The following is a 16,683-nucleotide window of genomic DNA, read 5'->3' on the forward strand; positions in this document are numbered from 1 at the left end:
CTGAGCTGAAGATGAAAACGTGTCTGCACCTGGGGTTGCAAATATCAGTTTTCCCATTTTTAAATTCGGGTTTTGTCTGGTGGCACTTTCTTCTTTTTGGTGTTGGGTTCATGATTTAGATAAAACATTAGCAGAATGTATTTTTTAACTTTCTATTTTCTAAGCACACAAACCACAGCTGTAAAGTGAGGCTTACACATTAATGCATCAGTATAAAGAAATAGATTTTATAAATATTTTAGTAATGATAAGTACGTGTTACAGATAACACCTGCCTGTTTACCTAAACTGGATTTTATTGCTGAAGTTTTAATTCTGAGTATGTTTACATCACGTTTGTAGCTGCACAAAAAAATCAAATCCACCACTGACTATAGAAAACCCCAAAATCGAGTTGTTGCCATTTTGAACCGCATGTCCCATAAGGACGTTCTCCGCGTGACGTCATCACAAGTCGACTGTAGTTCGGTGACGTAGCGTGCGTCCGCCGCGAGAAGTTTGAAAATAAACTTTTTAACGTTGGTTCATCTGCTGCTTTGGGGCAAAATCCAGCGGAGTTTCTGCGAACGACGAGTCCAAGTGAAGCGGAAGCAGAAAGGACGTTGATCCTCAGGTGGTTTGAACGTTTCAGCAGCGCAGCTGAAGCAGTTTGAGTCTGACACGAGTTCGGTGTCAACACGCTGCTGCTTTCTGCGCCTACATGTGGGTTTAGGCTCTGACCTCACACTGACCCGAGGGAGGAGACCCCGTGTGCGTGTGTGTCTGTGTGCGCGCGCGTTAATACGTAGAGATCGATAATTACACGTAAAGATCCATAACAACTCGTAGGGATCGATAACAACACAGCGCGAAGTTGGAGCCGTTAGCTCACTGTGCTAATGTTAGCTGTGCTCCACAGACCAGACCGAGTCCAGGACAGCGGCTGTCGGACCGGAGACCACCTGTCAGTGCGGACCCGAGGCGTCTCATCTGGTCTGCGATGTCCCAGCGCCGGACCACGCTCAGACAGCTGATGGTGAGTGGCTCAGACACGGCAGGTCTGTGGCAGGTGACAGCTGTTGTACAGCTGTTGTACAGCTGGGGGTCAAAGGTCAACACATGTACACAGGTGCCCTGATCTATGCTGCCCCTCTGTGAAGACAGGCATTTCTGACCGTGTGCTCAGTACAGTCAGTGTCATGGCTCACAGTAATGTAACACACAGCTAAAGTAGTTAACTCACTCACTCTGTGTATTAACTGACTGAGCCTGGTCAAATCAGGTGATTTCTGAGGAGACGGGATGCAGGTACAGAGAGAACCACTGAGCGAAGGTTATGTACAGTTATTGTTCTAATGCCCAGTTCTCCAAAGAGGAACGAGGATGACAGTCACTCCGACACGTTAAGGGGAAGCAGAGGCAGAGAGAAGGGATAAGAACTGCAGAAAAGGGGGACGAGGCAGAGACGTGAGGGGGGATGTGGTCTCTGTGTCATGTGCTTTGGTTGAGGGATCAGTCCTGCTGAGACTTAGGTCTGGATGAGAACTTTCTGTGGACTGAAGTAGCTAAATGTAGTGACAACTCGCTCCATCACATCGATGCGTCGTGTTTCTTCAGAAAACAGGGGATGAATCCAATGACAAACAGTCTGATAATTTCACATGTTACTGCAGAACGTGGACTTTTGTTTCTGATCATTTCAGGACATTTTGGGGACAATTACTCAGCTGAGGTCTTAAATGCAGGACTTTTCCTCTGCCGTCTTTACTCTTCTTCTTTGTCTCCTCCTCCCGTTCTCCAGGCAGCGATATCTTCCCCTGGAGAGGAACCTCCGGCTGCCTTGTCGTCCGCCTTGTCGTCCGCCTTGACGGCTGCCGTGTCGGCCGCTTCGGCCGTCGCCATGGTGGTGGATGCTAAGGCGGAGCTCGCCACGCTGCTAGACGAATGGGAGGAAGCACGACGAGGCACCACGGAGCAGATGGTGTCCACCCTCACTAAGTCAGCAGTGATTCATTGTGAAGAGGCGTAATCTAAATGTTGTGTTTCGTTGTGTGTCCTCTGTCTCTCTGGAGGACTGGCAGGGAGGTGACTCTGAGGCGACTCTGTTTTTTTCTGCAGAATTTCAGAGCTGATCGAACGGGAGACAGCAGAGTATCACAAGGCCGACCCTGACCCCTTTGATGACCGCCATCCAGGTCATCATCTACACTTTTTACATCTTCATTGCTTTTTATAATAGTTACAAATATTTACGTGTATGATTGGTAGGTGTAGGGCCAAGTATCAATCTGTATATTGGCTTTGCTATAAAAACGTGTCTATCAGGGTTTTCTGAGCTGAGCTGAGGCTTCATTAATCTTTGTGATCGGTTTCTGACCCGGGTCTGACTTTGCAGGGCGCGCGGATCCAGACTGCATGCTGGGACAGCTCCTGAAGATGCTCTTTATGAACGATGACTTCACGAATGCGGTGAGAGCTGCAGAATCTTTATTAATTGAATCATAACGCTGGGCGCCTGCACGTGGGAACCTAAAACACTCAAGTTATTTGACAGCTGACAGTGTTTTCAGTCAAATAAATATATTCATATATGCAACAATTAATCAGTGAGTTGTTCATTTGGTCAAATGTCAGAAAATAGTTTTAAAAAAGTCCATCCTAGAGTCCAGGGTCCTCCTCCCTGAGCAGCAGTCCAGCGCTCCTGATATTCTGTCTATATGAGCTAAGATATATTCAGTGTTTACAGCTGCAGATTCCCAGTGAAACTAAACCATTACGTTTATTTACAGTGTAATGTCTCTGGATTTAAGCAGCCATGTCCTTACTTCTTTTTTACATCCCATAATTTCTTTTAGTTCTATTCACATATAAGAGTTTCACTTTATCTGTTGAAAAAAATCTGGACGCAAATTGTTAAAACGTAATAAGTTTCCAATAAACAGACTGAGTCTTAAATTACTAATGCTTGTGTGTGTGTGTGTGTGTGTGTGTGTGTGTGTGTGTGTGTGTGTGTGTGTGTGTGTGTGTGTGTGTGTGTGTGTGTGTGTGTGTGTGTGTGTGTGTGCGCGCGTGCGTTCGTTCCAGCTGTTGGACACGTACATAATGACCAGCCGAGAGCGGAGCCTCAACACTGCAGCTTGTCGTTTGCTTCTGAACATCATGCCAGGCCTGGAGTCCGTCATCATCTTCCTGGAGAAGGTAAAAGAGAGATAAGTAAAGAGATGAGTTCCAGACTCCTGTCAGAGGCGGAGCTGCTTCCTCAGAAGGGGCACAGTGGAGGAGGATTAAGCAGATAGTGGCAGGATCTTTGCACCAAGGACACTGAGGAAGTGTGTCAGTGTTTAGATTAAATTAAAGACATTTGTGCTTTGGTTTGATCACATTAGATGGTGATGATAAATGATGCAACATAAAATCAAAGGGAAGGTTCATTTTCATTTAGTGATGGATGCAAAGCTGTTCATGTACGTGTGTGTGTGTGTGTGACAGGAAGGTCTGATCGAGAAGTTGTTCACCTGGGCTCGTGAGGCCGAGCGACCGCTGTGTGTCTACGTCATGGGGCTGCTGGCCAGAGCCATGAGCAGCCAGGAGGTGGCGGCCAGCTACCAGGAGGAGAACGCTCAACTGGTCAGTCTCTGTCGGGCTCAGGTCTGGGCTCAGGTCTGGGCTCAGGTCTGGGCTCAGGTCTGGGCTCAGGTCTGGGCTCAGGTCTGGGCTCAGGTCTGGGCTCAGGTCTGGGCTCAGGTCTGGGCTCTGACTGGGCCCCACCACAAGCTGCATATTATGATTCTGAAAGATTTACAGTCTAAGCATGACATATAAACTGTCTCCAGAAACAAATGCTGACATGTTCCCTCTGAACATCCAGGTACCATTAATGATTCATCGCCTGCATGAGCTGCAAACTGAAAAGGCCAAGAGTCACTTTAGTCCCAGCAAGAGCCCCCAGGATCCCCCTCAGGACTCTCAGGTTGATGCCACTCAAACCTCACACATCTCAGCAGACCAGCAGGACAGGACAGAGGAGGACGAGCACAAAGAAAGAGACGGAGAGAGCAGCAGTTCAGAGCCAAAGCCCAGTTCCACACCCGTGTCCGGGCTCGGATCAGCCCAGACAAACGGCGGCTGTAGTGGCAGCGATGGGTCCAGCTCAGCTCAGCCGCCTCCTGACCTTGTTCACCAGGCGAGCTCAGACCCTGCCCCTGGGGAGGCCGAGGACGGGCAGGGAGGAGGGAGGAGACGGGCGGTGAAGGAGAACGGGAGGAAGGTCAAGCAGAAGCTAAACTTCACCTCCTCCTCCTCCTCCTCCTGCAGGACCGAGGGCCAAAGACTCGATTTGAGCGAGCAGCCGATCTGCAGCTCCACCTGGTCAGCGGTGAGCCCGATGGTGATTGGCTCTGACTACTGCCTGTCACCGCTGAGCCCGGCCATGGAGCAGAGGCTGATCCTGCAGTATCTGACGCCGCTCGGTGATTACCAGGAGGTGAGACTGACGACACCCTGCACGTTGTTCCCAATGAACAACAAGAGGGAAGGGTCAGTGTTTGTAAGGCTCAGATGATTTGACCATGTAAGAAACAGGTGAATCCTTCAGACATAGACAGTTGAGACACTGTCTGACAGTGTTAAAGAGAGAACATTTAAAAACCCCACGCCAGTAAACGCGTCTCTCACAGACCTGGGAATAAAACCATGAATAGTCGATCAATTAACTTCATGCAAAGTGCAATAAACAGAAAAACCTGAACCCGATTAGTTTTTGCTGTGACTCGAATGAATGAACTAAAAGTAGGTTGAACTTCCAGACTCCACCTTTAACGGCAGTGTGCAGCTGGAGTCCAGTGTCATATTTGAAAGGACGAGTTTGATGCTTTTTAAAGACGCGTCCTGTCGAGACACCGTCTAGAGCAGCTCAGTAACGTCTGTCTCCTCTCCAGCTGTTGGCCGTCTTCATGCAGCTGGACACCCGCTCGCTGCTGATGAGCTACATTGACCTCCAGCAGACCAAGAATGTCCAGCTCACGTTTGACGCAGTCCTGGTAAGACGCTTGTTATTTGTCTGGGACGCCCTGTCTCAATGTTCACCATCGCTGCTCTCACTTCTGTATTAAAGGCCTGTGAAGGTTCTGCTCAGCTGACACACACACACCACTTTTCAAACATCCTCATGTTGTTGTATAATTAGATCCATACTGATTGAGCAGCTGTTTGTCTCCTGTCATCCTGGGATAAGGGTGGGGCTGCGCTCGGTGTCATAAAGATTAGAAGCTGCTATGTGCCTGGCTTTTATTGTGACGGGGCCAAGAAATAATGTTTGACAAAAGTCAGATAGAAATGATTGGAACTGGAATTCCAGTTATTTTTTGGGTGTGGTTCAATGAAACAGTCTGAGGTGGTACCGGGGTGACAGTGGGTTGTGCTGCTGACACAGAAGCTTAGAAGCTGCAGATGACGATTTTTAGTCAAAAGTTAAATGAACGTAGGTTAATCAGAACTGTGAGGTGTTTAATTAATCCAATCATCTTCAATTGATTGATTATTATTAATATGGTTTTCCTTCATTCCCCGACTGCTGCCATGATAAAAAAAAAAAGGCATTAAATGTTCAAAAGTCTTTGTGCTTTGGGTGATGGATGAATGACACACACGTATATGTGCGTCAGACGTTTCCTCACCGGAGTCCGTCCGTCTCTTCTGTCTCTCCAGTATCTCGCGTCGCTGCTGCTTCAGAAGAAGTTTGCAGCAGAGTTCATCGCTCACGGAGGAGTGCAGAAACTTCTGGAGATCCCGAGGCCGTCGATGGCCACGACTGGAGTTTCACTCTGCTTGTACTACCTGGCGTACAACCAAGATGCTATGGAGAGGGTACGGTTCCCACACACACACACACACACTCAAGAGGTTTGAGCGTTAAACCTTCAAGCAAACACAGTTTTGAAATTGATCCAAGTGTAGCTGCTGCTGTTCTTCACACGGTTAGTTTAAGGGTCTGGCTTTAGTTTCTGGTCAAACTCCCGACACAGAGAGGAATCCTCATACCGTGGGTCTGTTCTTTGTCAAACCGACTGACCCTGTGGGTCCACTTCAGTCCGTGCTGATCTGATTTGGATGAACATCCATATGACATGAGGCGGACTGGGCAGGTGACGTGTCCTGGTCTTTGTCGTCCTGTGTGTTTGTAGGTGTGCATGCTCCCGGACAGCGTGCTGTCCAACATGGTGTCCTACGCTCTGTGGCTGCTGGAGTCGTCCCACGCTTCTGGCGTCTGCAACGCCACCATGTTCTTCTCCATTTCCTTCTCCTTCAGGGTGGTGCTGCAGCTCTTCGACCGCCAGGACGGCCTGCGCAGGCTCGTCAACCTGGTCAGCACAGAGTCTTACACTCACGTGTTGCATTTTAATCATGAGCACATGGTTGTTACTGAACTGTGGCAGCTGCTGTTTGACCAGTGTCCCGTCCCTGTAGATCAGCACTCTGGAGATCCTTAACCCGGAGAACGAGGTGTCGCTGATGAGCGACGACCAGGTGTTCTCCAGCCGGCAGACAGCCAAACACACCTGCATGGCCCTGCGCAGGTACGTCAGTGGTTTTACAGACGAAGTTTTCCTTCTTGTTTTTTAGACCAATAATGTTTGTATGTAGTTTAGTGTCACGTCTAAATTCTTAACTTATTCCCAAACAGTGTAAAAACCTTAAATCTTGGTTAAACCAAAACGTGCTGACACCCTGCAGAGAGCAGCTTTGTTTAAACGGCTGCAGTCACCTCCACTGATGCAGCTGATTATTGATCTCTCTTCAAAGGTACTTTGAGGCTCACCTGGCAGTAAAGGTGGAACATGTCAAACAGTCCCTTCATTCATCAGACGGAGGTATCATTGTTCCTCAGCAGCCGTTTTACAAGGTACGTTCTTCTTCTTCTTCTTATTGTTATGTTGTTCTTGTTTATCCCTTGTGTACAGAAAATGATGATGTCTTACCCTTCATGCATTGCATGAATACTTGCTGCACACCTGGTCCAGACCTTTCGCTGTCTTGTGCAAAATGTGCATTGCTTGCGTCTCTTCTGCTGCCTGCTCTTCCCTTTGCTCTGTTTCTTGGCGTTACACTTGTGTGGCTGCTGCAGGTGTGTGTGGCATCTTCAGGTCATCGTTAGGATCTCCCCAACTCCTCGAGAAACAGCTGCCTCCTAAACGGTTTCCTCTGGTTCCGGCTGGGATCCACTGCCATAAAGAGGACCTGTTTCTCGAGGAGTAATGAAGAGCTCAAAGGATGTCTTTGAGCTGCTGATCCTGGAGCCTTTTCTGGGTTTGAAGCCCAGATCAGCTGCCCATTTCTGGATTTCCAAGCAGCAGTCTCCTCCTCTTCCTCCTCCATGTCCTCACTTGAGCTGGAGCTGGAAAACCCATCTGGTTCAAATTTAGGTGTAGCCTGATGTCTCCTCACTGCCTGTGTCAGTCCTGCTGGACATGTCCTCGCCCTCAGAGGAGCCTCCTCCAGGTTCTCTTCATTGTTGCTGAGGAATAACCAGTTAAGGAAGTCACATGCTCTTACAGGTTCACAGCACCTGAGACAACATACTGCTCTGAAACCAAAAGAAGACGACTTTGCTTCTTTGATCCTTTGACCTTTTTCCATATAATGGAAAACAGCGTCATATGAAGGATAATTGAAAAATAATTTCATTTTAAAAACCTTTTTAAAATTAGAGTTTTCCCTGTAATATTTCATTCTTAAAGAAACACTGTCTGAATATTTACTAATGTCAGAAGAAAGCCGGCCCAGCTGTGTCAGAAAGAGTTTGTTAGATTTGTGTTGAAAGGAGCAGCTGCTGTGCTTGCAGGCGTACACGTACACCAGAGAGCAGGTTATTGAGATGATGGAGTTCCTCATCGAGTGTGGGCCTCCACAGCTCCACTGGGAGCCCGTCGAGCTGTTCTCCAAGTTGTCCTGTGTTCCTTTAATGCTGCAGCTCATCTCTGCAGCCTGTGACTGGAGGACCTACTACGGCAGGTGAAGATGCGCACACACACACACACACACACACCGTAAGTCACTTACTCATGCAGACGAAGGTAAATGCTGACAATTACTTTGATGTGTATCGGTGCACCCTTTTCCTCACGTCCTCTCCCTGCGTCTGTCTGGTTTTCAAGAAGTGACACGGTGCGTTACGCCCTGGACATCCTGTCCATCCTGACCGTGGTTCCTAAAGTCCAGCTGGCTCTGGCCGACACTGTGGAGGTTCTGGATGAAACGAGGTCGTCTGTTTCCACTGTGGGTCAGTAGAGCCTTTAAATGTTCCCTTTCATTTGTGCTCAGCTAAAAAACGGTTTGCAGGTTTGGCAGGTTGAGTGTGTCATGGTGTCTCCTGGGTCTGCTGCAGGGATGAGCATCATTCTGGGTGTGGCAGAGGGCGAGGTGTTTGTCAATGATGCTGAGATCCAGAAGTCTGCACTGCAGGTCAGTCTCTCTAGGAACCATAGTCATGTGTCATATTCACAGACAAACATGCCTTCAGTTTACATTCTGTGTGAAATGAATATTAAGCATCTGAGTAGTTCAGTCCACTGAAATTCCCTCTGTGTCCTCCCAGGTGATAATAAACTGTGTGTGCGCTCCAGACCAGAGCCTGAACACTGTGGCGGCTTTTCCTGTCACCCCCCTCAGGCCGTCCCTGCGCCCCCAGCAGCCCCCCGCCCGCCACAACAGGGTGCTGGCCCACATGTGGGAGGTGGTGCAGAAGAACAATGGTATAAAGGTGAGAATGAAGGGAGAATTATCTGATGTTAGGTTTGTGTTTATTTTTCTCAGTAGTACAGAGCAGTGGGCTCAGGAGGATGTGTTCTGGTTTAGATGGCAGGATGTGTGTGTCCGTTTTGATTTTGTCTTCTTTAAATATGAGTCAAATCAACTCGGACTAGATCTACTGATCTAAATATGCTGCTGTGCCTCCAGGTGCTCCTGACTCTGCTGTCGGTGAAGATACCCATCACTGATGCAGACCTGATCCGAGCACTCACCTGCAAGGCTTTGGTCGGACTCTCCCGCAGCTCAGCGATCAGACAGATCATCAGCAAACTGCCGCTGTTCAGCAGCGGCCACATTCAGCAGGTCAGTTCACACCAATCACAGCTGCCCCCTACAAATACAGCTTCACATCGATTAGACCCCGGGTTTCTTTTTCAGTGACTCACTGATTATTGTTTAGCTGCATCATTGCACAGAGAAGCTTGACAATAGCGTGGCAGCGTGTAGGTGTTATGAAGGAGGGCAGGGCGAGGGACAGTAAAACCTTTGTGTTTTTCCCTCCTCAGCTGATGAAGGAGCCGGTGCTGCAGGACAAACGCAGTGAGCATGTCCGTTTCTGCCGCTATGCCGCTGAGCTCACTGAGCGAGTGTCCGGGAAGCCTCTGCTCATGGGCACCGACGTCTCATTGGCTCGTCTGCAGAAGGCTAATGTGGTCGCCCAGTCCCGGATCACCTTTCCTGAGAAGGAACTCCTCATGCTGATCAGGAACCACCTTGTGGCTAAAGGGCTTCATGACACAGCGAACACACTAGTGAAAGAGGCTAATTTACCGGTAGCATCCGTCTGCCCGACCTCTTCCTCCTGTGTCACCCCTCCCCTCCCTTCCTCGGCGACTCCCAGGATTTGCCGGTTAGCTGGCGGGATCGCAGCCCGTATTGCCAGTCATGTTGGTTCCTCTCCTGTGTCCTCAGCTGCTGCCGCTTCCTCCTCCAACTCTCCTTCTTCCTCTCGTTGTCTTGCCGTTCCTCACCCCTCAAGCTCCTCTTCGTCTACGGCTCCTCACCCTCCTGGACCGGGCTCACACCCGGTTTCCCGGATTTTGTTCACGCGGGAACGCCCAGTGGCCGTCTGCAACTCAGGGAGAAAACCTCGGGCCTTGAAGCAGAAGTCTGACCACGGTGCGTTCATACAGGTCAGTGATGCATTGATTTATTCATCAGTCACGGGATGGGGCGCGGGTCAGACAGATCCAGGGGCGGGCTCAGGGTCAGTTTACAGCACTTTTCTCTTTGGACCAGACTCCGGCCATGAAGAAGCAGCTGGAGCGCCACCTGCCTTCCCCCCCGACCCTCGACGGCATCATCACAGAGTACCTGAGGGAACAACACGCCCGCTGCCCCAATCCCGTCACCACCTGCCCCCCCTTCTCCCTGTTCACCCCCCACCGCTGCCCTGAGCCCAAACAGCGGCGACAGGCATCGCCCAACTTCACTGCCCGTCTGGGGAGCAGGATACTGTACCAGAAACATGGCGGCGTGGACAGAGGGTGTCTGGATAGGCATCTGATATTCAGCAGGTAATGATCTCACCTGTGTACACCTGTGGAGTAAAAGCCTTTGAACAACCTGTTTTTGTTGCAATATATTTCAAGCCAACTAACATTTGTCTTTTACCCGTTAACACAGTGAAATCCATTAATTTATCCCTTAACCATTAAACATTCTTCCTTTAATCGGGATGGATGGGCTGTCGGTGTTAACACTTGAGTCTTTTGTCGTAACTTTTGCCGGGAAAAGGTGTAAAATATTCTGTGGTTTTGTTTTGAAATTTGAGTTTGACTCTAAGGCCTCACGCTGTGGACCCGTCATGTTTACCAGCTGATGAATCCCAGCTGTGGGCTTCCAAAGAATATTCAGGCAGGGAAAAAGATCTTCTGTTTGATTTTACTAAACACCAGCAGCAGTTCCAGTGATTCTCATTGTTATGGAAAAACAGTTTGGACTGTTGCCTTTCAGAAGAGACCAAAAGCAGGCACGTACCCCACGTGGTTCAGGAACAGCTTTCAGTTTGCTTTGGGTAATGGGTGAAAATGGAAATCAGGATGTAAAAAGAGTCTGAGAAAGTGGAAACCAGACGTAATCCCGTCCTCATTTCTCTCCTCGTCTTTGTGTCTTTGTCCACTTGCCTTTTGTTTCTCTTTCCAGGTTCCGTCCGATGTCGGTCTTCCATGAGGGCGATGGAGACGAGAGCGGGTTCACCTGTTGTGCCTTCTCAGCAGCCGAGCGTTTCCTGATCCTCGGAACCTGCTCCGGTCACCTCAAATACTACAATGTGTCCTCCAGAGAGGAGGAGGGCAGCTACCCCTGCCACACCTCTGCCATCACACACCTCGAGCCCTCCAGGGTGAGTCCACACACACACACACACACACACCTTTCAGAGGACATCAAGATCACGCAGCTTTAACAAATCACAACACGGACCACAAACCCGCCAGCATTAAAGAAAAATGTGAGTGTGGAAGTGACAGTAGGTTTGAGGGCTTCTCAGTTTGTTCTCAGATCAGAGAGATTGTTCTCAATAGAAATGAAAAGTGGTTCTTCCTCTTGTTTCAAGCTGCAGCTGGTGCTTAGTTTGTGTCAATAATGTTCATGTGATCAGTGAGAAGTTAGAGGCGTCTGCATTTGTGTACAAAACACATTCACTGATGATTGAAGATGCAGAGAATCACCAGCTGAACCTGCAGCTCCTTCGACTTCAGAGAGTCTCAGAGGGTCTCAGCTCGGTGTTCAGGGTTCTGGTGCCCTGGTTCTGTAAAAAGCCACAGTCCTCTACCTGCTCAGCAGCAAACAGCAGACAGACACAGTCAGAGACCAGCTGGTGAACATAGCGGAGCATTTAGCAGCTAAAGAGCCAGAGGTTTCCCTCAGGAGGTGGTGGAGACCAAACCCAGAGCTCAAACTGAGGGAACACTGGGCAGTTCCCTGGCTTGTTTTTAGTCTTTTCTTCTGATTGAAAGTTTTATAAAATTGTTTATTTAAAATGTTTTTTGTAATCTTCCTGTGTTCCTCAGGATGGGAAACTGGTTCTCACCTCAGCTTCTTGGAGTGTGCCGTTGTCCGTTCTCTGGAACATGGACGGCGACATCAGTTTGCAGTAAAACTCACACACTCTCAGGTCATTGTTTCTACGATGTGTGAATGGGGGTGTTGGACGTCGCTGAAATGTCTTCTTGTTGTTCCCAGAAACTCATTTGTCGACGACCACTACGTCGAGTTCAGTAAACTCTCTCAGGACAGAGTCATCGGCACCAAGGACCAAGACGCTCACGTAAGTTACCCAGTGTGACGTTTCTCCACATCTCCTCCTCCACTTCCCCTCATTTCTCTGTTTCTTTGATTTAATTTATTCACTTAGAAATTTCCTGTTCCCAAACATTATTGTCTTCGTCATTTCCCGTCCTGTGCTGCAGATCTACGACATCCAGACGGGTCAGAAGACTTTGACGCTGAGCGACGCCACCCTGGCCAATAACTACAAGAGGAACTGCGCCACCTTCAACCCCACCGACGACCTGGTGCTAAACGACGGCGTGCTGTGGGACGTGCGGACTTCACGGGCCATCCATAAGTTCGACAAGTTCAACATGAACATCAGCGGCGTTTTTCACCCTAACGGCCTGGAGGTCATCATCAACACTGAGATCGTATCCTCTGATCCTGGTGGTTGTTAAACTCACTTTGTCACACACATAGAAACATACGTACACTGCTCCACTGCTGCATGTCTGTTGCAGCCTGTACAGTAGTTGTCAGCCTTGACAGGAAGTGTCAGTGGGACCTGAGGACCTTCCACCTCCTGCACACTGTGCCCGCTCTGGACCAGTGCAGGGTGGTCTTCAACAGCAACGGCACCATCATGTACGGAGGTAAGTTCTGTGGTGTGTCTGCCGTGTGGGCTCTGCCTGCGTGGACCAGCTTCAAACATATTATTATATGTTTATATACGTATCTGCCGACTGGACTCACACACTCACATACACACTCACACACAGCGATGCTGCAGGCCGACGATGAGGATGATGCCATGGACCAGCAGATGAAGAGTCCCTTCGGCTCGTCCTTCAGAACCTTCGATGCTACACACTACAAACCAATCGGTAGGCTGCTTTCATTGCACACGCTACCAGCCACAGGACATTCACAGCACTGAAGGTTTTATTGACTCGACTAATAAATAATGTGCTGCTCACCTCTGTCAGCCTCTGGTGACCCCCCCTAGCTTCACCTCTGTCAGCCTCTGGTGACCCCCCCTAGCTTTACCTCTGTCAGCCTCTCTAGCAGTGTCTTGTAAAGTGGTGGATTTAAATGAACTGAGGCTTGTAACTGATATTCTTGTTTCTTCAGCCACGGTGGATGTAAAGAGGAACATCTTCGACCTGTGTACTGACACCAAAGACTGCTACCTGGCTGTCATCGAGGTACTTTGGTTTCTTAGTGTGAAATTGTGCTGCCAACATGGAGGATCTAACATGAATCAGCCCGCAGAGAAAGATCCTTATGGAGTCTGTGTTTGCTGTCCCTGTTTGAAACATGATGAGTCTGTTGCTAACTAATCATTTGTCCTCAGTTCATTTAGTCAGGATTTCCTTTGATATGTGTGATTGTACAGACCAGTCATTTCATGAAGGTTTTCCAGGTTTTAACACTGTGTTTAAACAAACAAACATGTTGGTAGATGCTGGTGTTTGTTGTTTGGGTCCGTAGAACGAGGACACAGTGAGCCTGAACACCGTGTGTCGACTGTACGAGGTCGGACGGCAGAAACTGGCGGAAGAGGGAGACGACGACGACGATCAGGTGAGAGACACGGCTGAGTTTGTTTTTTTGTTTGGTTTTTTTGAGTTTCCATTTATTTCTGCGACTCCATTTACGAGTCACCGTGTAAGGAACTGGCTTCTCTCTGGAACGCTGTCATGGTCCAGGAGACGCAGCCTTTCAGACCATCATCATCTGATGGATGTTTCGTTTTTCCTTCTCCCCCAGTCCCCAAACAGGCCTTCTTCATAAAGGCTGAATCCCATGGGTTGATGTTGACAAACTGATCATTTGGAAGCACAGGCTCGATGTTTTCAATGTTGTGGATCATTTTAAGACAGTTAAATCACAGAAACATCAGTTCCTTGTTTTCAAGGGTAAAACTAATTCCTTGTCTTTCCTGCTGTCTGTCGGGGGACGTCATTGTTGTGCAGCAGTGTGTTGTCCCAGAGAAATCTGGGATCCTCTCTGGTTTCTTTGTTTTCTGGTTTCAGGGTCATGAACGTTCCTCAAGATCAGTAACTGTTTTATTTCAGCTGCACCAGTTTCAGAGGTTGTGCAGTAAAAAGAGAGAGGGTGCTGAAGGGTTTAATGCTCCTTCCTCTGTTCCAGGACGATGACGACCAGGACGATGATTCCTCCGACTCTGATGACGACGACGACGATGACGACATGGACACGGACCCGCTCATAGAAGAGCTGGCGAACAACGATGACCCAGAGAACGGGGACGAAGCCAACTCCCCCACAGTTGAAGAGGTGCCACAGACCAGAGCTGGTTCTAAAGATTAGCTGGTTCATGTGTTTTGTAATGATGCGGACTGATCCTTTAAGAGACCTCCACTGAAGTCGTTCCTTCTCTCCACAGATCGCAGTTCTTCTTGGAAGCAACAGCGACGATGACGATGACGATGACGACGACGGCGATGACGACTCTGAAGACTTCGAGCATTCAGACAGAAGTGACGACACATCGGATCCATATAGTGAGTAACACAGTTTGGTCCAGCAGCTTAAACAGCCTTTCTGAACCTTCGGGCAAACATGAAGTGTGTCTGTGTGTGTGTGTGTGTGTGTCTGTGTGTGTGTGTGTGTGTGTTGTCACGCTGCAGACTACCTATGACCTTCAGACGATAAGGAGTCACGCCATCCAGGACAGATGGTTCTCCTGACCCGGCAGCAGTCGGACTTGGTTTCTTTCAAACCGTCACTTCTCCTCAGCAGGACAGTATGACGTCCTGTCTGTTCATTTTAAAGAGAGACAACAGCGATGATGAATAAATCTCACGAACACACCACTTTTCGCTCGGCCTGCCTTTCTGCAGGAAGAACAAGTTCATGTTGCTCCACGTTTTTCAGGACTTGTTGTAGAAGCGTTTGACCCCTCAGGACTGAGCTCATATTGGCCATGACTTGACCAAATGTTTAAAGCAACTAAACATGTTGTAAGAGCAGTTTATACTTTCATTCGGATTTAGTCACAAAAATGAAATTTCAATTGTCCTCTGGTGTATTTTCCTGATTGGCAGAGTGAAGGAGGTGCAGGAAAATGGTTTCCACCGTTTCTCCAAACGTCTGGTCACAGCTCAAACCAAATATTCGCACAGAGGATGGACAGAAACTGCTGCGTTCATTCACCGCACATTTTCCGTCCGGCATCAAATCAGTTACCGCTCTGAGAAAATGTTATGTGCAGATTTTCAGTTTTAATAGGAGTAAAAAAGAAACTCCTGTCTCATTGGTCCTCACAGTATCCACCTGCTCTGTGCTTCTTCAGGGCGGACGAGGAGCATGCAGCTTTCTGCAGATGCAGCATTTCAGTTTGCTGTTGTTCTTCAGTCAACGTCGGTTTGGTTTCGTTCATTTTTCAGTTTTATTTAATTTAAATTATGTGGCAGCTGCCTGTGGAGGCACCGGCTGCTCCTTCAGGACGACTGAAAACCTCTTTTCATTGTCGGTGTCATTTCAGTAACAATTAAAACTTTTCTGAGCACAGGAAACCTGCAGCGCTGCCAGGAAGTTAGTGCGTCAGCTGCGGGAGGAACAGATGACAAAGTTGAGTTCTGACTGGTGGGAGGTTCGTAGCAGCTGATGAACAGATTTCCCTGTAAATGTGATGAAACTTGTTAATGGAATAAATAATGTCGAAGTGTTGGAAGTTCACCTGTTATATTTCGATCTGTCTGGTGTCTCCTCCTGCACATGAAGGAATAAACGTTAGAAACCAGATTCTCTGCTGCAGGTTTGTGTGTGAACACCTCAACACTGGACAGTCAAACCCTGCTGTGATCCTGTTTATACCTTGGGTGCAGTATTTTTCAGCCAGTGTCTCCACTACGGGTAAAAAAAAAACAACTTTGTGATGGTTTTAGCTGCGTCAAACAATCTGCGACAGATTCCAGGGAGGGTCTGTAGCTGTTTGGAGGATTTTCTTTCTTTGTCACTCATTGTTCTGGTTTTCAAGCTGCTGCTGAGTCAATACAACATTTGTTTTCAAACTGAAGCCAAAGTCTGGGCTGTGAATGGACGTTGTTGGGCCCGAAGGTCGTACTCGCATCATGTTGGTGCGGTTTCTAACCCAAAGTCATTTATTTTTAGCAGCAGCTTCTCTGAGCCATAAAAGCCACAGTTTTACTATCGGCTCAAACTGTGAATCTGAGGTGTTGCACATGGTTCAGTCTGCTCTAATAATAAAACATCTTCCTGCTGACCCTCGCCTCGTCTCATCATGCTCTACCAGCAGAGAGTCTTATATTAATGGGCAAACATCTGGACTTGAGGCTTTTACACAACAGCAGGTGATAAAACCACAGGTCTCAGTGAACTGAGGTGGAAACTTACAGGAGAGAGTGGCTGTTTAGTGTGTTGTTACTGGAGTCAGTCACTAGAGGTCAGTATTGCATTGTGGGTAAACCACAACAGACAGACATTTCCATGCAGAGCTTCATGAGCACTCACCATGTTAATGTGAGAGGAAACAGGCTGCTCACAGTCAGAAAGCAGAGCCTGGTGTGTTCAACCTGAGGTTCTCACTGTCCTGTAACATCACTGAGCTTTTCCTCTTGCTAATCTTCTCTGTGCTGAACTGGCTCATGTTGTTGACGACAAAATGTCTGAGGAACTTTTTGGAGACTTTGT

General features: G+C 48.4%; 1 protein-coding gene across 1 annotated transcript; it reads left to right on the forward strand.

Annotated features, from left to right (window-relative positions):
• The first annotated feature begins 365 nt into the window (after positions 1-365).
• Positions 366-15,772, forward strand: LOC113130748 (DDB1- and CUL4-associated factor 1-like). The gene is made up of 31 exons (XM_026307582.1): positions 366-613; positions 899-1,015; positions 1,781-1,977; positions 2,098-2,174; positions 2,375-2,448; positions 3,064-3,177; positions 3,469-3,606; positions 3,848-4,462; positions 4,917-5,018; positions 5,686-5,844; positions 6,162-6,341; positions 6,445-6,554; positions 6,781-6,880; positions 7,820-7,989; positions 8,133-8,257; positions 8,363-8,439; positions 8,573-8,737; positions 8,935-9,090; positions 9,294-9,920; positions 10,027-10,304; positions 10,933-11,131; positions 11,802-11,884; positions 11,974-12,058; positions 12,201-12,434; positions 12,563-12,656; positions 12,783-12,887; positions 13,135-13,208; positions 13,495-13,587; positions 14,158-14,304; positions 14,414-14,531; positions 14,658-15,772. Exons 2-31 carry the CDS (start codon positions 980-982, stop codon positions 14,666-14,668), a joined length of 4,743 nt encoding a protein of 1,580 aa, XP_026163367.1. The 5' UTR covers positions 366-613; positions 899-979; the 3' UTR covers positions 14,669-15,772.
• The last annotated feature ends 911 nt before the right edge of the window (positions 15,773-16,683 follow it).

This window comes from Mastacembelus armatus, chromosome 5, assembly GCF_900324485.2.
Source record: "Mastacembelus armatus chromosome 5, fMasArm1.2, whole genome shotgun sequence".
NCBI lineage: Eukaryota > Metazoa > Chordata > Actinopteri > Synbranchiformes > Mastacembelidae > Mastacembelus > Mastacembelus armatus.

Coding starts and splice junctions, on each gene's coding strand:
- LOC113130748 (XM_026307582.1), top strand. CDS start 980: ATGTCCCAGCGCCGGACCACGCTCAGACAGCTGATG. Junction 6,555..6,780: donor ACCTGCATGGCCCTGCGCAG/GTACGTCAGTGG, acceptor CTCTCTTCAAAG/GTACTTTGAGGCTCACCTGG. Junction 8,440..8,572: donor TCCAGAAGTCTGCACTGCAG/GTCAGTCTCTCT, acceptor GTGTCCTCCCAG/GTGATAATAAACTGTGTGTG.